The following is a 25,271-nucleotide window of genomic DNA, read 5'->3' as shown; positions in this document are numbered from 1 at the left end:
TAGCATATCTTGAAAACTAGAGCCAATCAACAATTTTAAGCATCATTTTCATTCTCAGTGACCCAGAATTAGTAAAGTTTGACTACATTTATTTCAGAAGCATTTTGGCTGTAGAGCAATGTTATAGGAGCAACAACAGGGATAACAGTAGGGAAATCGGCTCACAATCTTAAATGTCTATACAAAAAAAGGAGGATGGAGAATAAATAAGATCTGGAAGTATTAGCACATAAGCTAAATTATGATTTAATTGAAATCCCTCAGACTCAGTGGGATAAATTTCAGAACTTGGAATATTTGTGTAGAGAGGTATATGCTGGTTCAGAAATGATATGCAAGATAAAAAGGGAGGAGGTATTACATTACACATCAAGAATATACACACTTGTTTTGAGGCCCAGGTGTTGACGAGAGGCAAGCCAGCTGAAAGTCTAGGTGAAGACAGAAAGAGAAAAACCTGTGCCAACAACAGGGTAGGGGTCCTAATGTGGATTACCAAACCAATGCCAAACCAATCTAATTTCCTTCTTTGACGTGGTTATTGGTCTAGTGAATAGAGAAGTAGCAGTAGACGTGACATATCTTGATTTTAACAACACTTTTGACAGTCTCATACAGTGTTCACTAATGTTTTCCATCCTTGGATCGGTGGAACTTTCTTTTGGGTCGGCTGAAATTTCTTATGTGCAACACCAATACTGAGGTTGTGTGTGGATGTGTGTGGTTGTGTGTGGATGTGCAGAACATAATACTTAAACAAATTTATATTTTAAACAGTTTACAGATATGGAAGAAAAATATTAAAACAAGGGATAATTAACAAGAAGCAATGCTTAAGATGTTTATTTAAAAAAATCAAATAAAAAGAATAAAAACTACCATTGGAGTATATGTATTATCATCCATTCTAACAACTCAAGCTAGTAAACACACCAAAATGGGGCATATTGAAAACAGCTATATAAATAAATTTAAAAAGATGGTCATTAAGTAAAACCATAAAAACATGCACCACGTATGTACAACATTCACAAAATATTCTGTTAGAAGAATCTTTTTTTCTTATAAGCCAGTAACACCCATGAAAACTGTTTGAAATGTAATCATGCAAATATCATGAGCTAGGCCTTTTGCTCCAGTATTCATTCACTAAAGCCTGAATCCTTATCTATGAAAGCAGCCTAACTTCTTTACAAGAGAAAAACACCAAAACAAATGAAGTCAGATCCTGCATTAAGAATTGCAAATCAGACTCTCAGCTCTCCTAACTTCTCTACTCTGGTTCTGTCTAGCTCCAAACAAACTATATTTTAGCTCAGACTTTCTAACATGTCCAGGCAGATGGCTACTTGTCGTCATGGCCAAAAATCAACCTTTTTATCTTTCCCTCCAGGTACCATATACAAAATATTTTGGTCTAGAACTGTAGAGGATACACTATTTTGTGTCAGGTCTAAGTCTAACAGTGGAAAATAGCAGGGTGCTACATTATTATTTCATCCCCCACATCATATTTTTCCTGGCATATTCCAGATCTTGTAATTATCATACCAATCAATTGGTAATTAATGCCAACTTCTCCTCACTCCAGCCTCAACAAGAAAAGGGAAGATGTATTTGGACTAAGCTCCCTTTGTTGCATTAATAAGAGAAGGGAGTTTCCCCAACAGCAACCCATCTTCCATGTAACCTCATGCCCCAGTATGCCAGCATAACCCACCTGAAATTTTGGCCCTCTCCTCCCCACCCAGGAGAGAGACACAGGCATCCAGCCACTTTCTCTTTCCCTTTTACACCCCCTTGCAATCTGCTCCCCACTCTGGCCCCAGCCCAGCTAGGGTCTGGGAGAGTTTCCTCTCTCTCAGAGTTGCAGGCACCTGAAGTGGCAGCCCAGCTGGGAGTCAGAGGTCTCTCCACAACACCCTACACCCCAACACCAGCACCCATTAGCCCCACCATTTCCCCACTAACCCCAAGCAGTCTGAGTCTTTGGAGACAGTGCTGGCTCTCTCACAAACTACTGTAACCTGAGTAGTCTCTCCTCCTGGCTGCTACAGCCCAGCTGGGAGATGGGACACGCCAAACTCCCCCTTCCTTCCTCTCCCCTTCCCACCGACCCTCCCCCAGCCACTTACTCCACTCCCTCCCTCTTCGTGTCTCCTTCCTTCCAGCTGGGAGATGCTCATTGCTCCATCCCTTAGCAGGGAGCTGAAGCTGTAGCTGAGGAAGAAGTGCCTCTTCCCAAGCCAGGCAGCTTTGTGAACAGCAGACCTGAGCGCCTGGGCGGGGTTCATTAAGCAGCTGCACATTTGCGCTACTGCGCAACTTAGAGGGAAACTTCATCTCATATGACATGCTCATAAGCAAACTGGAGAATTGTGGTCTATATGAAATTACTATAAAGGAATCCAATGCATCAGGGAAGGGCAGACAAATAAGCAGTGGCAAATTTCTAAAGTGCTTTACACAAATGCTAGGAGTCTGACTAATAAGATGGGTGAACTAGAGTACCTCGTATTAAATGAGGAGATTGACATAATAGGCATCACTGAAACCTGGTGGAATGAGGAAAATCTGTGGGACACAATCATACCGGGATATAAAATATATCGAAAGGATAGAGTAGGCAAGGTGGGTGGCGGAGTGGCACTGTATGTGAAAGATAATGTAGAATCAAATGAAATAAAAATATTAAGTAAATCAACATGTTCCATAGAATCGCTATGGATAGTAATTCCATGCTCCAATAATAAGAAATTAGCAGTAGGAATATATTACCGACCACCTGACCAGGACAGCGATACTGACATTGAAATGCTGAGGGAGATTAGAGAGGCTACCAAAATAAAGAACTCTATAATAATGGGGGATTTTTATTACCCCCATATTGACTGGATACATGTCACCTCAGGAAGAGAAGCGGAGATAAAATTTCTCAATGGCTTAAATGACTGCTTCTAGGAGCAGCTAGTGCAGGAACCCACAAGGGGAGAGGCAAGTCTCGATTTAGTCCTGAGTGGAGTGCAGGATCAGGTCCAGGATATAACCGTTACCGGACTGCTTGGGAATAGTGACCATAATATAATAACATTCAACATTCCTGTGGTGGGAAGAACACCTCAGCAGTCCAGCACCCTGGCATTTAATTTCAAAAAGGGGAATTACACAAAAATGAGGAGGCTAGTTAAACAGAAATTAAAAGGCACAGTGACTAGAGCCAAATCCCTGAAAGCTGCATGGAAACTTTTTAAAGACACGATAATAGAGGCCCAACTTAAATGTATACCCCAAATTAAAAAACATAGCAAGAGACCTAAAAAAGAGTCACCGTGGCTTAACCACCATGTAAAAGAAGCAGTGAGGGACAAAAAGGTATCTTTTAAGAAGTGGAAGTCCAATCCTAGTGAGATAAATAGAAAGGAACATAAACACTGTCAAATCAAGTGTAAAAATGTAATAAGAAAAGCAAAAAAAGATTTTGATGAACAGCTAGCCAAAAACTCAAAAAGAAATAACAAAATGTTTTTTAAGTACATTAGAAGCAGGAAGCCTGCTAAAAAACCTGTGGGTCCCCTAGATGATCGAGCTATAAAAGGAGCAATCAAGGACGATAAAGCCATTGCAGAGAAACTAAATGATTTCTTTGCTTCAGTCTTCAAGGCTGAGGACGTTGGGGAGATTCCTGAATCTGCACCCTCCTTTGTGGGTGATGAATCTGAGGAACTGTCCCGGATTGAAGTGTCATTAGAGAAGGTTTTGGAACAAATAGAAAAACTTAATGTTAACAAATCTCCGGGACCGGATGGCATTCATCCAAAGCAGGCATGTCCAAAGTCCGGCCCGTGGGCCAATTGCGGCCCGTGTTCCGGTTTAATACGGCCCCCAGGTAATTTGGCAATATCTATCTTTTATGGCCCCCAACGAATCCATATGTATTGAGATGAATACATTGTAAAATCTCAGTTAATGTCAGTTGGTCTAAATCAGTTATAAATATATTTGGACACAACATGTATACTTGGTGTTATGTTCCTGTTCATATTTTTTGAACTTAAAAGTTGACAGACAACCTCTATTACCAATAATATGTAATGTACTTTACAATGTTCCTGACATATATTTCAGCTTCCTGGATTTTTTTTTATCTGGCCTTCAGATATGAAAGGCAGAGTGATTTAACACCTGTTTAGATTTGTGATCCATGTGACGAAATGAAAAGTATGCCGTTTGCAATAAACTTTGCATAAAATAGTTAATTTGTTTTTAATTTTAATGGTTCAAAGAATGTCAGGCAAAATGGTCGGCCCTCACGCATGTTCACTTCATCAAATCTGGCCCTCTTTGAAAAAAGTTTGGACAGCCCTGATCCAAGGGTTCTAAAAGAACTAAAATGGGAAATTGCTGAGCTATTATCTGTAGTTTGTAACCTATCCTTTAAATCGGCTTCCGTACCCAATTACTGGAAGGTAGCTAACGTGACACCAATATTTAAAAAGGGCTCTAGAGGCGATTGGGAAGCATGTAGAAGAGCATAATTTATTGGACAAAAGTCAACATGGTTTCTGTAAAGGGAAATCCTGTCTTACTAATCTATTAGAGTTCTTTGAAGGGGTTAACAAACATGCAGACAAGGGGGATCCAGTAGATACAGTATACTTGGATTTTCAGAAAGCCTTTGACAAAGGTCCCTCACCAAAGGCTCTTGTGTAAATTACATGGCCATGGGATAAAAGGGAAGGTCCTTTCTTGGATTGAGAACTGGTTAAAAGACAGGAAAGAAAGGGTAGGAATAAATGGTAAATTTTCAGATTGGAGAGGGGTAACTAGTGGTGTACCTCAAGGATCAGTCCTGGGACCAATCCTTTTCAACTTATTCATAAATGATCTGGAGAAAGGGGTAAGCAGTGAGGTGGTAAAGTTTGCAGATGATACCAAACTGTTTAGGATAGTCAAGACAGAAGCAGACTGTGAGGGACTCCAAGAAGATCTCACCAAACTGAGTGATTGGGCAACAAAATGGCAAATGAAATTTAATGTGGATAAATGTAAAGTAATGCACATCGGGGAAAATAACCCCAACTATCCGTACAGTATGATGGAGGCTAATTTGGCTATGACAAATCAGGAAAGGGATCTTGGAGTTATCGTGGACAGTTCTCTGAAAACTTCCAATCATTGTGCAGCGGCGGTCAAAAAGGCAAATAGGATGCTGGGAATTATTAAGAAAGGGATAGAAAATAAGACCCAGAATATCTTACTGCCCCTGTATAAAACTATGGTATGCCCACATCTTGAATACTGTGTACAGATGTGGTCTCCTCACCTCAAAAAAGATATTTTGGCCTTGGAAAGGGTTCAGAAAAGGGCAACTAAAATGATGAGGGGTTTGGAACAGGTCCCATATGAGGAGAGGTTAAAGCGACTGGGACTTTTCAGTTTAGAAAAGAGGAGACTGAGGGGGGATATGATAGAGGTCTATAAAATCATGAGTGGTGTGGAGAGGGCCGATAAAGAAAAGTTATTTATTTTAGTTCCCTAAATAGAAGAACTAGAGGACACCAAATGAAATTAATGGGTAGCAGGTTTAAAACTAATAAAAGAAAGTTCTTCTTCACACAGCGTGTAGTCAACCTGTGGAACTCCTTGCCAGAGGAGGCTGTGTAGGCTAGGACTATAATAGAGTTTAAAGAGAAGCTAGATAATTTCATGGAGGTTAGGTCCATAACAGGCTATTAGCCAGGGGATAAAATGGTGTCCTTGGCCTCTGTTTGTCAGAGGCTGGAGAGGGATGGCAGGAGACAAATCGCTTGATCATTGTCTTCAGTCCACCCTCTTTGGGGCACCTGGTGCTGGCCACTGTCGGTAGACAGGATACTGGGCTAGATGGACCTTTGGTCTGACCCAGTACGGCCGTTCTTATGTTCTTATGTTAAGTGGAAAAACTGGTTGACATGCCATACTCAAAAAGTAGTTCTAAATGGTCTGCTGTCAAACTGGAAGGGTACTTAAAGTGGGACTTTCGGGGAGTGTCAGCCCTGACTCCAGGATTATTCAAACTTTTCACGAATGCCTTTGATGATAGAGTGGCGAGTATAAAATATGCAGATCACACCAACCTGGAAAGAACTGCAAGCACTTTCAAAGACAAACTCAAAAAGTGACCTTGACAAATCAGAGATTTGCTCTGAGGTAAAAAACATGAAATTCAATCAAGTGCAAACAGCTACTCTTAGGAAGAAAATATCAAATGCAAAACTACAAAATGGGGAACAACAGGTTAGGAGGTACTACTGTTGAAAAGGGTCTGCATGTTTTCCTGGGTCACAAACTGAGCATGAGTCAACAATGTCATGCAGTTATGAAAAAGGATACCACCACTCTGGGATATATGAAAGCAATGTTATATGTAAGATCTAGGAGGTAACTACCCTCCTGTTCTTGACACTGGCGAGGCTTTAGCACTGTCTAATACTGGGCATCACACTAACAAGACATAGATAAAGTGGAGAAAATCCAGAAGATAGCAACAAAAATGATACAAGGTTTAAAAAACACAACCTATGATGAAAAGTTAAAAATACTGGGCATGTTTAGTCTTCAGAAAAGAAGAAAGTGGGGAAACAGTCTTCAAATATCTTAAGAGATGTTGTAAAGAGGTAGGATAAATAGCAACAGGCTTAATCTGCAGCAAGGAACAGATTAGATATCTATAAATTTAGATAATCTTTAGATAATCTATGAACTGGACAAATGCCAGTCAAGGATGGCCTAGGTATACTTGGTCCCGCTTAGGCACAGGAACCGTAGGTTCACTCCTAATCTTGTCCTTAATTTTTGTGGTTCTATTATACTTCAGTCATATCTGGATTGAGCTTTAACCAGTTACCTGTTATCCACTCCCCAATCTCTACTAGACATAGGCAAAGGTCCTTAACTGCTATGTCAGCATTAGACATAAATGAGACAAAGTCTGGTCTGGTCTGCATCTGAAAATGTCATGCCTCCATTTCTTGTTGCTGACTTTCACCAACAGCTTCACATGCACACTGAATAAGAATGGCAATAAAACACTTAAAAGCTTGTACAGACGGAACAGCTATTTTCCCCAACTAACCACTGCGACAAGTCACAAAAAATGCCCAGTTTTGGGGATAAAAACTTCCACCTCCACAAGGAACTTTTTTCTTTCTCCCTCCCTTTACTGTCAACAATCATGCAGCATGCACCACGGGGGGGGGGGGGGGGGGGTTAATGCCTTTATTGAAATACAGGATGTTTCCCACAGGATGTTTCCCACAATGCCCATGTAGGCACTCCGGGCAGCACTTTAAACTCTGCTGCCTTGCAGCCAGATAAACAGCAATCCATTCTCCCCCCTTGTACACCCCAGACAATCAGGAAATTTAAACTCCATTTCCTGCTCGGTGGCTTAGCATAGATTGTTCTCATTGCATCTTCCTAACTGATCATGGTTGACTCTCCTGCTTGGATCATCACAAAATGTTTGGATTTTATCAGTGTGTGTGGGGGGGGGGGGGGGGGGGGGGGGGGAGGGAGTCTGTGCAGTCCCAGCTGCAAATGACCCGTAGGAATGAGGACACATATGGCCACATTTCTTGAGCCTTGTGAGTGAAGGCGTATGATCAGGGCGCACTGCACTACAGAGCAAAGATTAAAGAGCTGAGGTAGTCACATCATAAGGAAAGGGAGACCAACTTTTGTTCTAGTGCTGCACCCAAGAAAAATTGTTTATAAGGAGCTGAACGCAATCCTGGGAAATAATTCCACCTCCACAGCCAAGAATCCTGTGGATACGTCTGGAGGCACGGAGGAACTGAGTCAACCAAAAGAGGACTTAACCCAGAGGATAAAACTATAGATGAAGAGAGGGAGCTACAGGAGGATGCAGGGCGGCCTGGTGTGGCAGAGAACCAGGAGCTGTTCTCAAGTACTGAGGTAAATGGCGAGTTTCAGCAGCATCTCAATAGGAAGCAGGATGCAAGGGAAGAGGCTTGAAAAGGAAGCAGGATGCAAGGGAAAGTAAGTGGCTCTGGCTCAAGGAGTACAGTAGTAGAGAAGGGAGGTCACAGTAACATATGAGGGTGGCTGTGTTTCTGTGAGATGGCATAGCCTAGTATGGATAGACATTACGCCTAAGCAGGGTGCTGATGCATACCACGATGTCAACTGAATCCTGCAGAGAGATGCTCTGGAAACTTTACCTGAGGTATTTATTGATTTTCTCTCATAGATTTCATGACAGTGCAGCTGTGTCCCCTCACCCCTTTGATACAGCACTCTCCCATACCATTCTTCAATCTGTATTGCAAGAACCAAAATGGCAGATAATTGACCTGCATAAGGAGTGGGGCGACACCCACTAGCATCAGAAGTAGAGCCTGAGTTTCCATGGTTACCCTTATGAGTAAGATATTAGGAAATGCGATGACAGCCTGTGGACAAATGAGACACCATTAGAATTATTTTCATGCAAACCTGCTGCATTAGCCAGGACTGTATTATTTATGCCTCTGGGTACACTCCTCATTCCTCTTTCCCCAAACTCATCATGTTTACAAGTGCCTGCAGTCATGTGTGAGTCTTGCTAGGGCCAGTGGAAAAGTGGCAGCATGTTTTGAAAAAAAAAACTGCTTTTCAATAAAATGTTTCAACCATGAGCAGGAAATTAACATTCTCTCTTTTGTTACAGTCTATGTTGCAGATGAGACCTTGACAACTCAGAAAATGTCTCTCGCTGACAGACTGTATCAACTAAGGAGACCCAAGTGAAGTACGGAGGAACTTATGAAGGAGGTTCTGAACCATAGCACAATGGAAGCACAAAAAATGGAAGAGCAATGGCTGAGTGAAAAGAAAGATAAGAAACACACCACTGATACTGTGATCAAGGTTATGGAGGAGCAACCAGATGTTCAGATGTTTAATTAAGATGCAAAGTGAACAGAAATTGTCTTGACCTCCCTTGTACCAGTTACAGAATTCTTTGTCCAACAACCTATCGTCTACACATCTGCCTGGGAATTCTCTCTTTCTGTCACATTCCGCTCCCTATCACAGAGGTGACTGACAGCTGTACCTACATGCAGTCGTGAGATTTTACATAACCTAAACCCTCCCTTCCCAGAAAACATTGATCCTAGGTATGTGACCATAATTTGCAGTGATCAATAAAGGTAAACATTTTTAATAGTACAATGACTATTTTCTATTCCACAACCCCTACAAAATGCTTAGGCCACAGGTACATGCTATTAAAGCTCTTTCTTTCACAAGAATGCGTTACTTTGGATGAGGAGTGGGATGCTGCAGAGAAGCAATCCCAAAAGAAACATTTCAACACCCCTCATTGTCAAAATGATGCCTCAAAGCCTTCTTGATGTCAACGGCAGTCCCATTGTCTCCTCTCACAGACCTAGTGTCTGGCTGCTGTACCCAAATACTGTGCTTCAGTGGTCCATCCATGAGCAAACATTTCACCCTTATTTTCACACAGATTATGAAAACAGCAGCATAATATATAAAGTAGCAGTGTAGTATAAACTATGGGAATATGATCCTCCATAAGATCTCACCTGCTATAGAAACACCTCTATCTCCCTTTCAATCTACCAAAGGCATATTCCAGTATCAAGCAGCATCAATTCAGCCTGTTGAACTGTTCCTTACTCCTGTCCAGATTGCCCATGAAAGGTTTCATGAGCCAGGGATATAAGGTGTAAGCTGGGTCACCGAAGATCACTATGGGCATTTCTACACCCTCCACTGTAATCTTGTGCTCTGGAAAGGAAGTCCCCACCTACACCTTTTTATATAGGCCAGTGTTCCTAAAGGTGCGTGCTTCATGCACCTTTCCAGTTCACCTTGTATTTATGTCCGTTAAATTTCCATGGTGATCCACAAGTTCCTGAAGCATCATTGAGAAGTATTCCTTCCTTTTGATGTACTCTCTGGCAAACCAGGCTGATGCCACAATTCAAGTCACATTCCTCTACAGCAGAATACAATTTATTGCCCTGCAGACTGGTAGCAATTGGACATGCCAGCCTCCACACAGCAACTGCTACATACTTCTCTACTGAGAAGGCAGCTCTCATTCATGTTTCCCTGTGCCACAATTCAGAGGGCAGCTCTGCAAACAGCTTAAGAAAGGTGCTATAGAAACTGGTCTTCATCTAACACCCACAAAACAATGCAATCCCACTCTTGAGTGTTTCTTTCCTTAGCCCAAAAGTGACTGTATATCCAGAGGTATTCTCAGACAGCCAAAAGCAGTGCCAAGTTGCCCAGTCCATCCCACTCACCATGTCATCCGCCACAACTCTTCCTCCTGGCAGTAATTTCAACTGTAACTCTTCTGCATTACGTGATGTCCTCACATCACTGAACACAGCATAGGAAAAAACTGTGAGATCCGTGATTTCTCACAGGAGATGCTGGGAATGAGCAGCAAAGGCTGGCTGATTTACAAATGGTGTGAAAAGGAGTCAGAAGGCCCTGGAGGGGCCTGTCCAAATCACAGAATCATAGAGCTGGAAGATACCTCAGAAGGTCATCAAGACCAGCCCTCTGCCCAAGGCAGGACCAATCTCAACTAAATCAACCCAGCCAGGGCTTTGTCAAGCCAAGACTTAAAAACCTTTAGGCATGGAGATTACACCACCTCCCTAGGTAACCCATTCCAGTATTTCACCACCTTCCTAGTGAAATAGCTTTTCCTAATATCTAACCTAGACCTCCCTCACTGTAACTGAAGACCATTGCTCCTTGTTCTGCCATCCGTCACTACTGTGAACAGCCTTTCTCCATTCTCTCTGGAACCTCCCTTCAGGAAGCTGAAGGCTGCTATCAAATCACCCCTCATTCTTCTCTTCTGAAGACTAAACAAACAAAAATCCCTCAGTTTCTCCTCATAGGTCATGTGCTCCACCCCTCCTAATCCTTTTGGATGCCCTCTGCTGGACCCTCTCCAATGCATCCACATCCTTTCTATAGTGGGGAGCTCAGAACTGGATACAATACTCCAGATATGGCCTTACCAGAGCTGAATAAAGAGGAATAATCACTTTTCTAGATCTGCTGGCAATGCTCCTTCTAATGCAGCCTAATACGCCATTAGCCTTCTTGGCTACAAGGGCACATTGTTGACTCTCATCCAGCTTCTAATCTACTGTAATCCCCTAGGTCATTTTCTACAGAACTGCTACTTAGCCATTAGGTCCCCAGCCTATAACAATGCCTGGGATTTTTCCGTCCCAAGTGCAGGACTCTGCACTTGTCCTTGTTGACTCTCATCAGATTTCTCGTGGCCCAATCCTCTAATCTGTCTAGGTCACTCTGAATCCTATCTCTGCCCTCCAGCGTATCTACCTCTCCCCCTAGCTTAGTGTCATCTGCAAACGTGCTGAGGGTGCAATCCATCCCCTCATCCTGGTCATTAATAAAGATGTTGAACAAAACTGGTCCTAGATCCAATCCTTGGGGATGCCACTAGAAACTGACTGCAACCTGACATCGAGCTGTTGATCACTACCTGTTGGACCTGACATTCTAGCCAACTTTCTGTCCATCTTACAGTCCATTTATCCAATCCATACTCCCTTAACTTACTGGCAAGAATATTGTGGGAGACCGTATCAAAAGCTTTGCTAAAAAGTTAAGGTACATCACATCCACTGACTTTCCCATATCCAGAGAGCCAGATTCCTCATCACAGAAGCTAATCAGAATAGTCAGACATGATTTGCCCTTCATGAATCCATGTTAACTATTCCTGATCACTTTCCCCTCTTCCAAGTGCTTCAAAATGGATTCCTTGAGGATCACCTCCATGATTTTTCCAGGGACTGAGGTAAGGCTGACTGGTCTGCAGTTCTCTGGATTGTCCTCCTTCCCTTTTTTAAAGATGGTAACTACATCTTTCCAATCATCCGGGATCTCTCCCAATCTCCATGAGTTTTCAAAGATAACGGCCAAAGGCTCTGCAATGACATTTGCCAACTCCCTCGGTACCCTCGATGCATTAAATCCGGACCCATGGATTTCTGTACGTTTAGCTTTTCTAAATAGTTCCTAACCTGTTCTTTCCCCACCAAGGGCTGTCCACCTCCTTCCCATACTGCATTGTCTAGTGCATTAGTCAGGGAGCTAACCTTGTCTATGAAGACAGAGGCAAAGAAAGCATTGAGTACTTCAGCTTTTCCCACATCATCTGTCAGAAGGTTACCTCCCTCATCCAGTAAGGGCCCCACACCCTCTCTAATCACCCTCTTATTGCTAACATGCCAGTAGAAACCTCTCATTAGCCTTCACATCACTTGCTAGCAGCAATTCCAATTACATAAGAACAGAACATAAGAACGGCCGTACTGGGTCAGACCAAAGGTCCATCTAGCCCAGTATCCTGTCTGCCGACAGTGGCCAGCACCAGGTGCCCCAAAGAGGGTGGACCGAAGACAATGATGAAGCAATTTGTCTCCTGCCATCCTTCTCCAGCCTCTGACAAACAGAGGCCAAGGACACCATTTTATCCCCTGGCTAATAGCCTTTTATGGACCTAACCTCTATGAAATTATCTAGCTTCTCTTTAAACTCTATTATAGTTCTAGCCTTCACAGCCTCCTCTGGCAAGGATTTCCATAGGTTGACTACACGCTGTGTGAAGAAGAACTTTCTTTTATTAGTTTTAAACCTGCTACCCATTAATTTCATTTGGTGTCCTCTAGTTCTTCTATTTAGGGAACTAAAATAAATAACTTTTCTTTATCGGCCCTCTCCACACCACTCATGATTTTATATACCTCTATCATATCCTCCCTCAGTCTCCTCTTTTCTAAACTGAAAAGTCCCAGTCGCTTTAACCTCTCCTCATATGGGACCCGTTCCAAACCCCTCATCATTTTAGTTGCCCTTTTCTGAACCCTTTCCAAGGCCAAAATATCTTTTTTGAGGTGAGGAGACCACATCTGTACACAGTATTCAAGATGTGGGCGTACCATAGTTTTATACAGGGGCAGTAAGATATTCTGGGTCTTATTTTCTATCCCTTTCTTAATAATTCCTAGCATCCTAATTGCCTTTTTGACTGCCGCTGCACAGTGTGTGGAAGTTTTCGGAGGTCTGTCCACGATAACTCCAAGATCTCTTTCCTGATTTGTCATAGCCAAATTAGCCCCCATCATACTGTACGTATAATTGGGGTTATTTTTCCCCGATGTGCATTACTTTACACTTATCCACATTAAATTTCATTTGCCATTTTGTTGCCCAATCACTCAGTTTGGTGAAATCTTCTTGGGAGTCCCTCACAGTCTGCTTCTGTCTTGACTATCCTAAACAGTTTGGTATCATCTACAAACTTTACCACTTCACTGCTTACCCCTTTCTCCAGATCATTTATGAATAAGTTGAAAAGGATTGGTCCCAGGACTGACCCTTGGGGGATACCACTAGTGACCCCTCTCCATTCTGAAAATTTACCATTTATTCCTGCCCTTTGTTTACTGTCTTTTAACCAGTTCTCATTCCAAGAAAGGACCTTCCCTCTCATCCCATGGCCATGTAATTTATACAAGAGCCTTTGGTGAGGGACCTTGTCAAACGCTTTCTGAAAATCTAAGTATACTATATCTACTGGATCCCCCTTGTCCGCATGTTTGTTAACCCCTTCAAAAAAAACTAATAGATTAGTAAGACAGGATTTCCCTTTACAGAAACCATGATGACTTTTGTCCAACAAATTATGTTCTTCTACGTGCTTCACAATTTTATTCTTTACTATTGTTTCGACTAATTTGCCCGGTACTGAAGTTAGACTTACCGGTCTGTAATTGCCCGGAACGCCTCTAGAGCCCTTTTCAAATATTGGTGTCACGTTAGCTACCTTCCAGTCATTAGGTACGGAAGCCAATTTCAGGGATAGGTTACAAACCACGGATAATAGTTCAGCAATATCCCATTTGAGTTCTTTTAGAACCCTTGGATGAATGCCATCCGGTCCCGGAGATTTTCTATTTGTTCCAAAACCTCCTCTAATGACACTTCAATCCGGGACAGTTCCTCAGATTCATCACCCACAAAGGACGGTGCAGATTTGGGCATCACTCCAACATCCTCAGCGGTGAAGACTGAAGCAAAGAAATCATTTAGTTTCTCCGCAATGGCTTTATCGTCCTTGATTGCTCCTTTTATAGCTCGATCATCTAGGGAACCTACAGGTTTTTTAGCAGGCTTCCTGCTTCTAATGTACTTAAAAAACAGTTTACAGGCAGTCCCCGGGTTACGTACAAGATAGGGACTGTAGGTTTGTTCTTAAGTTGAATTTGTATGCAAGTCGGAACTGGTACATATTGTAGGGGAAACTCTAGCCAAACATTTCTCCAGAGCTCAGTTTTATTCTCCCACACCTCACTTCCCTCAGTCCTTTATTCTCAAGCTGAGGTGTCTGCTGAGAAAAGCCGCTCCGCGTCTCCCTTGTCTGCTGGGGGGGGGGGGCGCTAGCTTCACGTCTCCCTGGTCTGCTGGGGGGAAGCAGCTAGTGCGGGGTTGCCTCACCCCGTTTGTAAGTAGGGATCCGATGTAAGTCGGATCCATGTAACCCGGGGACTGCCAGTATTTCTTTTTTAATTTTTGCCTAGCTGTTCCTCAAAATCTTTTTTTTGCTTTTCTTATTACATTTTTACACTTGATTTGACAGTGTTTATGTTCCTTTTTATTTATCTCACTAGAATTGGACTTCTACTTCTTAAAAGATACCTTTTTGTCCCTCACTGCTTCTCTTACATTGTGGTTAAGCCACGGTGACTCTCTTTTAAGTCTCTAGCTATGTTTTTTAATCTGGGGTATACATTTAAGTTGGGCCTCTATTATGGTGTCTTTAAAAAGTTTCCATGCAGCTTGCAGGGATTTGGCTCTAGTCACTGTGCCTTTTAATTTGTTTAACTAACCTCCTCATTTTTGTGTAATTCCCCTTTTTGAAATTAAATGCCAGAGTGCTGGACAGCTGAGGTGTACTTCCCACCACAGGAATGTTGAATGTTATTATATTATGGTCACTATTCCCAAGCGGTCCTGTAACGGTTATTTCCTGGACCTGATCCTGCGCTCCACTCAGGACTAAATCAAGAGAATTGCCTCTCCCCATGTGGGTTCCTGCACCAGCTGTTCCAAGAAGCAGTCATTTAAGCAACTGAGAAATTTTATCTCCGCTTCTCTTCCTGAGGTGACATGTATCCAGTCAATATGGGGATAATTGAAATTCCCCATTATTATACAGTTCTTTATTTTGGTAGCCCCTCTAATCTCCCTCAGCGTTTCAATGTCAGTATCGCTGTCCTGGTCAGGTGGCTGGTAATATATTCCTACTGCTAATTTCTTATTATTGGAGCATGGAATTACTATCCATAGTGATTCTATTGAACATGTTGATTCACTTAATATTTTTGTTTCATTTGATCCTATATTATCTTTCACATACAGTGCCACTCCGCCACCCACCCGGCCTGCTCTATCCTTTCGATATATTTTATATCCCGGTATGATTGTGTCCCACAGATTTTCCTCATTCCACCAGGTTTCAATGATGCCTATTATGTCAATCTCCTCCTTTAATACAAGGTACTCTAGTTCACCCATCTTATTAGTCAGACTCCTAGCATTTGTGTAGAAGCACTTTAAAAATTTGCCACTGCTTATTTGTCTACCCTTCCCTGATGCATTGGATTCCTTTGTATGCGGTTGTTTGTCTGCTCTGGCCCATGGTATGCCCTCTCCCCTCCTCTCTTTCTGACTACTCTCTTACGCTTTCGCCTTCCTGATAACTCCCTGCATTCTCAAGCAATATATTTATACTTCTCCCTAGTCATCTGTCCAAGTTTCTACTTCTTGTAAGCTTCCTTTTTGTGTTTAAGCTCACCAAGGATTTCCCTGGTAAGCTAATCTGGTCGCCTACCAGATTTGCTTTTCTTAATGCACATCAAGATGGTTTCCTTCCTGTGCCTTCAATAAGGCTTCTTTAAATTACTGCCAGCTCTCCTGGACGCCTTTCCCCTTCATGTAAGAGGAAACAAAGCGGTGCTTGGACATTTTTCATGTTCTCAAAATGCGCTGCACTTTATTCCATTTTCCCACAACGCCTACTGAAAGATGTCATCAGGGATTGTGGGATGCACAGTGAATTGCTGTCTGTTGATGAGGGAGCTGAAAATATGGCCATGATCTGCCAAATGAGGGAGTCATTGTAAACATGCCTTGACACCTTTTTTGTTATGACTTCTGCATTAATTTTGTCACCTAAACTTTTCAGTGTAGACATACCCAAGAGAAAAAGACAAACCTCTCAAGGAGAACCATATCCACTCTCACCAAAGTCTGCAAGGCAGTCAAAAATACCTCATCATACTTGCTGGCTTTATAAGGCACAGGTTGTGGCACAAGTTTTTTTCTCAGCTGCTCCAGTATCTCAATAAGTAACTATGACTCAAACTAACTAAGAACTTAGTATTTATGCCCTCAGGACACTGGTCCATCTGCATGGAAGAACATAGCTCAAACTATACTTGATAAATCATTTCCACACAGAATCACATAATTACTTCTTAATAGGAGGTATACAAACCAGCAGCAAATTTGAATTAACACAAGTTGAAAAAATTTTCATGTCTGAGTTTTACATATGCAATGGTAGAAAAAAAGGATCTCCTCTTTATTTCTCACAACCACAGTGTAAGAATTTTTAAATCTTTGTGCTGCATTTAATTTGCTGTGCCACAAGATTACAGTAATTATATTGTGTGTGTGTGTGTGTGTGTGTGTGTGTGTGTATATATATTATATAAGGAAAAGAATCTTATTCTATGGACTGTAAATTACTATGTTCATTGTTGAGAAAAAATTCAGTTATATTTCTGAAAAAAAATCTCTTTAGGAAAAATGAACCAGTTCATCCCATTAGAAACAAAGAATGAGTGGGGAAGGATTGAGCTGACAGCTCAGAAGATTTCCAATGGGAGAAATTGTTATTAGGGATGTTAAATTTAGTCGATGCAATCTGCATCAATTATTTGATTAGTCAATCAGGGCTGTTGTTACTACACTTCAAAGGCAAAAGGGCTGCAAGGAGCATGGGACCAGCAGGGGACTCAAGCAGTCCTCCACTAACCACAGGCTCCCTGCGGCATTTCAAAACAGCAGCGCCACATAGAGCCCAGGGTTAGCTGGGGATATAAGGCTCCACACGGCATTTCAAAGTGGCAGCCGGACTCCACACGACGCTGCTGCTTTGAAGCACCTCCTTTTCATCCACACGGCGCTGACGCTTTGAAGCACCCCCTTCTCATCCTCCCCACTTGCTGCCTCTTTCTGATAAAGGCAGCAAGGGTGGGAGGAAGCAGCTAGTCAACTAGTGTGTCGACTACACAATGAACATTTTTGCTTATCAGATACTCAACTAGTCATTCATATTTCTATTTAATATCCAAGTTGACTATTCATATCCAGCCCAGGCTTGTAGCGATCCAAGCTGATACCCTTATGACTATATTTTTGCTGAATTATGTTAAATGAATGTTTGTTTCAATCCACTTCCTAGTGTGGAAATGTTACATGACAAAGATCACCACATAACTAGCATCCTTATTGGCAGTCTCAGCACATCGATCAAAATCTGAATGGGCAAGAAGAATACGGGAAATTTACATCTTCAGGGGGTCAGAGTTGTGGCATACTAATGAAAGCAGAAAAGAGTAACTAACATTACCACTGTATTGTACCCGTTCTGTAGATAAATCGAATATTTCAATAATCAAGGTAGTCAAATCCAGCAACTTTTAAGAGAGCTAAGTTCACATAAAAATGTGTAAGCAGATCAAGCTATATACATTTTCTTAATTTAAAAAGTTTGCATTTATATAAATTTAAATTCCAGTACCATTTGTGATGAGGCAGTGTAGATTCTTCTGTTTTCTTCAGTTCAGATATAGCATCTAAATTAAAAACAATATATTTTATACATCATATAGTATTAATTTATTCCAAATTCATCTATATCACATTGATTTCATTTCTGAAGTCTGTTCCAAGTAGAGAGAATTAAAAGATTCCAAGTAAGGATTATGAAATATTTTTCATAGATTGATTACTATTACTTTGGGATGTTTTTAAATCCACTTACAGGTAGTCCCCGGGTTACATACAAGATAGGGACTGTACATTTGCTCTTAAGTTGAATCTGTATGTAAGTCGGAACTTGCATCCAGATTCAGCCGCTGCTGAAACTGACCAGCGGCTGACTACAGGAAGCCTGAGGCAGAGTTGCTCTGCCCCGGGCTTCCTGGAATCAGCTGCTGATCAGTTTCAACAGGCTGAATCTGGATGCCAGTTCTTACATACAGATTCAACTTAAGAACCCCAGGCGTCCCCAAGTCAGCTGCTGCTGAAACTGATCAGCGGCTGATTCCAGGAAGCCCAGTAGCCCATCAGCGCTACTGGACCAACCCAGCAGCACCCAAGCTGCTCTGACCCAGGCGTCCGGATTCAGCCGCTGCTGAAACTGACCAGCAGTGGCTGAATCAGGACGCCTGGGGCAGAGCAGCTGGGGTGCTGCCGGGTTGGTCTAGTAGCGCCCAGAGCGGCGCTACGGGACCAACCGGCAGCGCCCCAGCTCCTGTACCACAGGCGTCCGTAGCAAAGCCGTGGAGAGCATGGGGGCAGTGGGACAGCCCAGACGCGCCGCGGCTGTCCTGCTGCCCGCGTGCTCCGCGGCTTTGCTCCCCGTCTCCCTGGTCTGCTGGTCTCCAGCAGACCAGGGAGATGGGGAGCAAAGCGGAGCAAAGCCATGGAGCACGCCGGCAGCGGGACAACCACTGCGCGTCTGGGCTGTTCGCTGCCCGCGTGCTCCGTGGCTTTGCTCCGCTTTCCTCCCCGTCTCCCTGGTCTGTTGGTCTCCAGCAGACCAGGGAAACGGGGAGCAAAGCCTCTGAGGATGCCGGCAGCGGGACAGCCGTGGCGCGTCTGGGCTCTCCACTGCCCGCATGCTCCCCGGCTTTGCTCCCCGTTTCCTTGGTCTGGGGAGACATGGAGCAAAGCCGCGGAGCACGCGGGCAGCGGACAGCCCAGACGCGCCACGGCTGTCCCGCTGCCGGCATCCTCAGAGGCTTTGCTTCCCATCTCCCTGGTCTGCTTGTCTTCAGCAGACCAGGGAGATGGGCAGCAAACCCCGTTCGTAACTGCTCGGGGACTGCCTGTATATGCAAACTATGATGACTCATGGGTACTTCAGCATATTTGCATTTTGGGAGTAAAACCAAGAGACTGGCTGTAGGAGGATTTCTGTCCCCTAAAAGATAGGTCAGTTGAGGCAACTTCCATAAAGAATATAATTTCGTCTTAAGTTTCTAAATTAGTGATTAATTTTTTACAAAGTACACTTAGCACAATTTATCCAACTACAGAGATGAGAAAAATTTCCCCACACAAAATAAACATGCACATTTGCATGTCAATTTCACTGTAGTTGATTCAACACTGTCCCCTTATTTTTTTTGGAGGGGGGGGGGGGGGTGAAGAGGGCAGATTTGTGGGCCCTGATAGTCAAAGAAAGGTAATTATCAGGTAAACCTGGATAAATTTCTTATTCTTCATTATACTAAGGTCCCACATCTGTTAGAATGGGATTTCCACAACTGTGCACATCTAGAACAAGCAGCAGCACCCTTTCTACTGCAGATATCCAAATATTAGGAAAATAGACTCATTGTCACCTTGGTAAGGTATTATAGTGTAGAGCAGGGGTCCCTAGTCTTTTTAGACCAAAGATCCCTTTTGGAATTTAAGGGGAAGCCAAGATCCACCTTCCCCCAAGCTCTGCCCCGCAAATCCAATCCCCTGGTCTTCAACTTCGGCTGCAGCATCTCCTGGGAGAAGAGCCTCACAGATGATGGATATCAATGCCTAACAACCATAGAAAGACATTTGTATCTGTGCAGGGCTCTACACACCTCTCCCAGGAGGGGCCAGCAAACCCCGGTAGCTCCAGGGATGGTGGTAGGTGGGGCATGTGGCTCTGTGCGCTGCCCCTCTTCGCTGGCACCAGTCCCGTCAACTTTCTTTGGTCACTGTTCCCTGTCCACAGCCAATGGGCACTTTGATGGCCATGCCTGCAGACAGGAGCTGCTCACCAAGACTCCTGCCTGCCCCACTCCCAAACATACAGGACTGTGCTGGTCACTGAGGAACGGCCAGTGGTATGGGGCTGGGACAGGAGATCCCTGCCAAGTACTAATAGCCATCAACTGGGAGACTCCCCAGGATCGACCAGTCAATCACTATCAATTAATGACCACTGGTGTAGAGAAAAAGTCTGTCATAAATGTCACTGGCTGATGACGGGATAACCAATTTCTATAATTTTGTAAATTTACATTGCCACAGGATAAATAGATATTGCTCTTGGAAATGTATAAGTTCTCTGCCCATGAGACTATTAGTACTCCCAAAGGCTGAGCTCTGATGTTTAAATTTTTACACTATGTCTGACTTGCTTAGGCTAAGGAGATGTTCCTTCATAGTGCATGATTTGCAAAGAAGAATATCGGAACTGTTTGAAGCCTTACAAGCTGCAAACAGCCCCCAGCCTCTGTAAAAGCTTGCAAAATTGCTACACATGTACAAAACATTAATCACTGTTGGATGCTTACTTGGATGAAGCAATATTTCAGTCAATGCTTAAGTTTAGCTTTTCTAAACAGCATGGCTTATTAAACTATGTCATGATTGGGAATATGTAGAGGTCATTTTCAGAAAATAAAGGTTTTTTTGAGTCCCGGTCCTTATATTTTCTCCACATGTGGATACTCATGTGTATTGTTGTCAGAAGAATGGCCATACTGAGTGAGACCAACAGTCCATCCAGTCTAGTATCTTGTCTGTCGACAGTGGCCAATACCAGATGCCCAGAGGGAAGGAAAACAACAGGCAATCCTCACGTGATTCACCTCCAGAGAAACAGAGGCTAGGGACACCATTCCTACCCAACTTAATAGCCATTGATGGACCTAACATCCATGAATCTATCTAGCTCTTTTTTGAACCCAGTTAAAGTCCCAGCCTTCACCACATTTTGTCTGGCATGGATTCCACATGTTGACTATGCAGTAAGTGAAGAAAAACTTCCTTTTGTTTGTTTTAAACCTGCTGCATATTAATGTCATGAGGTGACCCCTAATTCTTATATTGAGGGAATAAGTAAATAACATTTCCTTACTCACTTTTCTCACACAAGTCTCTCATATTCCCCCTCAGTCTCCTCTTTTCTAAGCTGAAAAGTCCAAATCTTTTTAATCTATCTTCATATGGGACCCATTCCAAACCCTAATCATCGTTGTTACCCTTTTCTCAGCCTTTTCCAATGCCAATATATCTCTTTTTGAGATGAGGCGACCACATCTATACGCAGTATTCAAGATGTGGGCGTACCATGGTTTTATTTATAGGCATTAAGATATTTTCTATCTTATTTTCGATCCCTTTTTAATGATTCCTAATAATCTATTTGCTTTTTTGGACTGCCGCTGCACAGTTAGTGGATGTTTTCAGAGAACTATCCACAATGACTCCAAGATCTCTCTCGAGTAGTTGTAGCTAAATTAGTCCCTATCATGTTGTACGTATAGTTGGGATTATTTTTTCCAATGTGCACTACTTTACATTTATCAACATTAAATTTCATTTGCCCTTTTTTTTGCCCAATCACTTAATTTGGTGAGATCTTTTTGAAACTCTTCACAGTCTTCCTTGGTCTTAACTATCTTGAACAGTTTGGTATCATCTGCAAATTTTGCCACCTCACTTTTTACCCCTTTCTCTAGATCATTTTAAAATAAATGTAATAGGACTGGCCCCAAGACAGACCCTTGAGGAACTCCACTAGTTATCTCTCTCCATTTGGAAAACTCACAGTTTATTTCTACCCTTTGTTTCCTGTCTTTTAACCAGTTATCAATCCATGAAAGGACCTTCCCTCTTATACCATGATAACTTACTTTTCTTAAGAGCCTTTGGTGAGGGACCCTGTCAAAGGCTTTCTGGAAATCTAAGAACAGGAAAACCTGGAGACACTTAACTAGCTGGAAAACTTTAGAAACTGGCAAATTTCCGAGCCAGGAAAAAACTTGTTAAAAAACAAAAAAAAAAAACCCTGGCATTTAAAGCCAAGCTGCTCCTCAGATGCTCCTCCCCACCCCTGCTCAGACGTGTGTGCGCAGCACACACTGGGGAGAGGGGCAAATGGCTGCTCTGGCCGCCTGACACCAGGCTGCATCCCAGTCGTCGCTCACCCCCCCCCCCCCCCCCCCGCAGCAGCCCGGCATCTCCGCAGCTTGCAGCCACCTGCCCCCCCGTGCCTCCTCCCCGGCAGGTTAGCTGCATGTGGCTCCCAGCAGCCCAGCACCCCTGCACCTCATAACCCAGCGACCTCACAGGTCAGCCATCTCACAGCTCCCCACCCCCGTGTAGCCAGACACAAACCCCATCTTGTTTTTCCACGAACCCCATCTTGTTCCCCCCCCCCCCAGAGAGCAAGAGAAAGGCAGTCAGCCTTTGATGCCCTGGGAACGCAGGTGTGCTGCCTGTCCCTGACTCTACCATAAACAGAAACCAGACAGTAAATGGGCTAGCTGACGACCCGGGGCCTCCCGTCGCCCTGATGGCTAGTACCAGTAATTGACACGCCTGCACTGTCTCAGGAGAGGAATCTTCACCCATCACATACCAGAGGTGCCCATTGTCTGCATTTTCCCAGGTGTAAATTATGCTTTGCACCCTTCGTGGGAAACTTGGTGTTCAAAGCCATTTTTCCTAATTGGCCACTTGAAACCAGGAAGAAGCCTACATGACCCAAGGGGTATAAAAAGAGGTTCAGCAGCCCACCCCATCGGAGCTCCAATCATCTCCACCTGCTGGCAGGTATTGATTGTCTCCCGAGGTCTGTGGGACGCCCAACCTCGCCCTACTTCTTCCTGAGGGATTGAGAGAAAGACGCTGGCCACGCCAAGTCTGGAACGCAGGGGTGAGAATATATACCTGCTATGTGTCTATTTTGCATGCATTTAATAAGAGCTCAGAGAACCAAAAGGGTTTCATGGTACCTGTAAATGACTTATTAGTGTAATTTCTGTCCTGTCCCTTGTAGCGTCTGTGTTATCTGTAACACAGCAGTAGCATTTAACAACTAAGTTTACCCTGTAACAATAAAATAGTAACTGTTTAAGCTTTAACCTGACTCCTTCAGTTGCTGTAACAGAACCAAGCACAATTTAAAAGAACTTCAGCCGGTCATTAGGGACAGATATAGGGAGAGCTTGGGCGTTTGGATTCGTGTCACACCCAGGTGGCAAAATCCACTGGGGCACCTTTCAGTCTTTCCTCAAGGCTGCCCGCTGCGAAGGAATTACGAATTCTAGCAGCTGAAATCTAAGGTGTAATAAGCTCTTCCTATAAACTCGGGGCGTCTGAGAGCCTGTTGGCTGCCCTCTGCTACGGGACCCCGGTCCTAGCAGTAAAGTCACAGACGTTAAACTATTTTTCGGGGCACCCTCCAGCCTCCTAGGCTGCCCACTGCACCGAGACTTTGTGTCTCAGCAGTTGAAGACTTGGGTGTAACACACACGCACACACTGCCCTGACCGTCGGCTGACACCCCGGCAGGCTGTTCCCACCATCTCCGCTTCCCCCCCACCAGGCCGCATCCTGCCCTCCCATGGCTCCTGCCCCCCCTTTAGCAGGCCAAACTCTGGCGCCTGCACCATTCCCCCGTCCCCCGGGTAGGTCCTGCACAGCTTCCCCCCCCTCCCAGATACCCAGAATTTTTAGAAAACCGGCACAACCTAATCCCTGGGCGTGCTATTACTTTTTGAGTTTTTGGCTAGCTGTTCTTCAAGCTCCTTTTTGGCTTTTCTTATATTTTTACGCTTAATTTGACAAAGTTTATGCTCCTTTCTATTTTCCTCACTAAGATTTGACTTCCACTTTTTAAAAGATGTCTTTTTATCTCTCACTGCTTCTTTTACTTAGTTGTTAAGCCATGGTGGCACTTCTTTGGTTCTCTTAATGTGTTTTTTAATTTGGAGAATATGTTTAAATTGGGCCTCTGTCTTTGAAAAGTTTCCATGTGGCTTGCAGAGATTTTACTGACGTATTTACTGATAATGCAGCACTTTTTGATTTTTGTTTAATGATCTCTCTCATTTTTGTGTTGTTCTCCTTTCTGAAATTAAATGCCACATATTGTAAGGGCTTCAGAAGCAGACAAAGGTGAAAGTAAGTGGGTGCACCCAAGCACGCAGCTCCAGCAAGAGCTGGCTGACCTGCAGCAAAAGGCAGCAGTGAGGTATTTGAAGAGCTGGCGGTGACCCGGGTTAGAGTAAAAAAGTACTGTAAGAAATGTTAAGGTATTTTAACTGCTGGAGGCAGTCTCTACTGCAGGACAAGGTGTATACCTTTTAAATCCTGGCCTCTTCACCTTTAGCTCTAGCATGGAATCTGTGAGCCTGCACCAAAATCATGAAACTAATACAGATAAAAATACTTTATTTATAAAGAAAATAACAGTCAAAAATATTTAACACTTAACATCTAAAAAACAAAACAAAAAACTATGGGATTGAGTCTTTGAAGAAGTTAGATCAGGCCAGAGGGTCCTGGTCTGTCACCTATTACTACCAGAAGGAACTGAGGGAACAAGAACACCATGTCCCCTTTTACAGCTTTGCCCTCGACGTTCAGGAATAGCAAAGGGAAGAGAAGTGAGCAGAAATGCATTTCACTGGGCACTGTTAGAGAATGTTGCAGAGCCAGAGTTACCTCACTAGCGCATCTCATGAGTAGGAATATGCAGAGCTCACTCTAAGAACAACAGATTTGTACTCCTACTCTGTTCAAAGAGAGGTCCTTAGAGTTTTGTAATTTTTCAAGTTGTGAGAGACAACACCTGAAAAACCACCTTTTGTGTTAGAGCAATGCTCTTGCAAAGCATGAAGAAGACTTTCATGTGAGTACTGAGAAGTCAATATCAACCTCTAAATCCCTCAGGCAATAAAAATAACACATGGCATATTTGGATTTCAGACAACATGGTAATTCCTCCTCTTTTATATATTATTTTTGTTGACTTAATGCCAACTTTCATGCCCAGATTAAGAAGAACTGATGTGGCACATTATTTCTTAATTTAGGTTGCCTGTGAAAGGGCTTGTATAGTG

General features: G+C 43.3%; 1 protein-coding gene across 4 annotated transcripts in view; it reads right to left on the bottom strand.

Moving 5' to 3' along the window:
* Positions 1 to 25,271, bottom strand: part of TDRD12 (tudor domain containing 12) — a 230,676-nt gene that overhangs the window by 23,315 nt on the left and 182,090 nt on the right. For all 4 annotated transcript variants that reach the window (XM_089781493.1, XM_075940128.2, XM_075940130.2 and 1 more), the window contains one exon: positions 17,945 to 17,999. In XM_089781493.1, the coding sequence (XP_089637619.1) occupies positions 17,945 to 17,999 (55 nt within the window). The remainder of the gene's footprint in view (positions 1 to 17,944; positions 18,000 to 25,271) is intronic.

The sequence above is a fragment of the Pelodiscus sinensis genome, chromosome 12 (genome assembly GCF_052426305.1).
Source record: "Pelodiscus sinensis isolate ZL-2025 chromosome 12, ASM5242630v1, whole genome shotgun sequence".
Lineage (NCBI taxonomy): Eukaryota > Metazoa > Chordata > Testudines > Trionychidae > Pelodiscus > Pelodiscus sinensis.
This window is presented reverse-complemented; position numbering and strand designations above follow the sequence as displayed.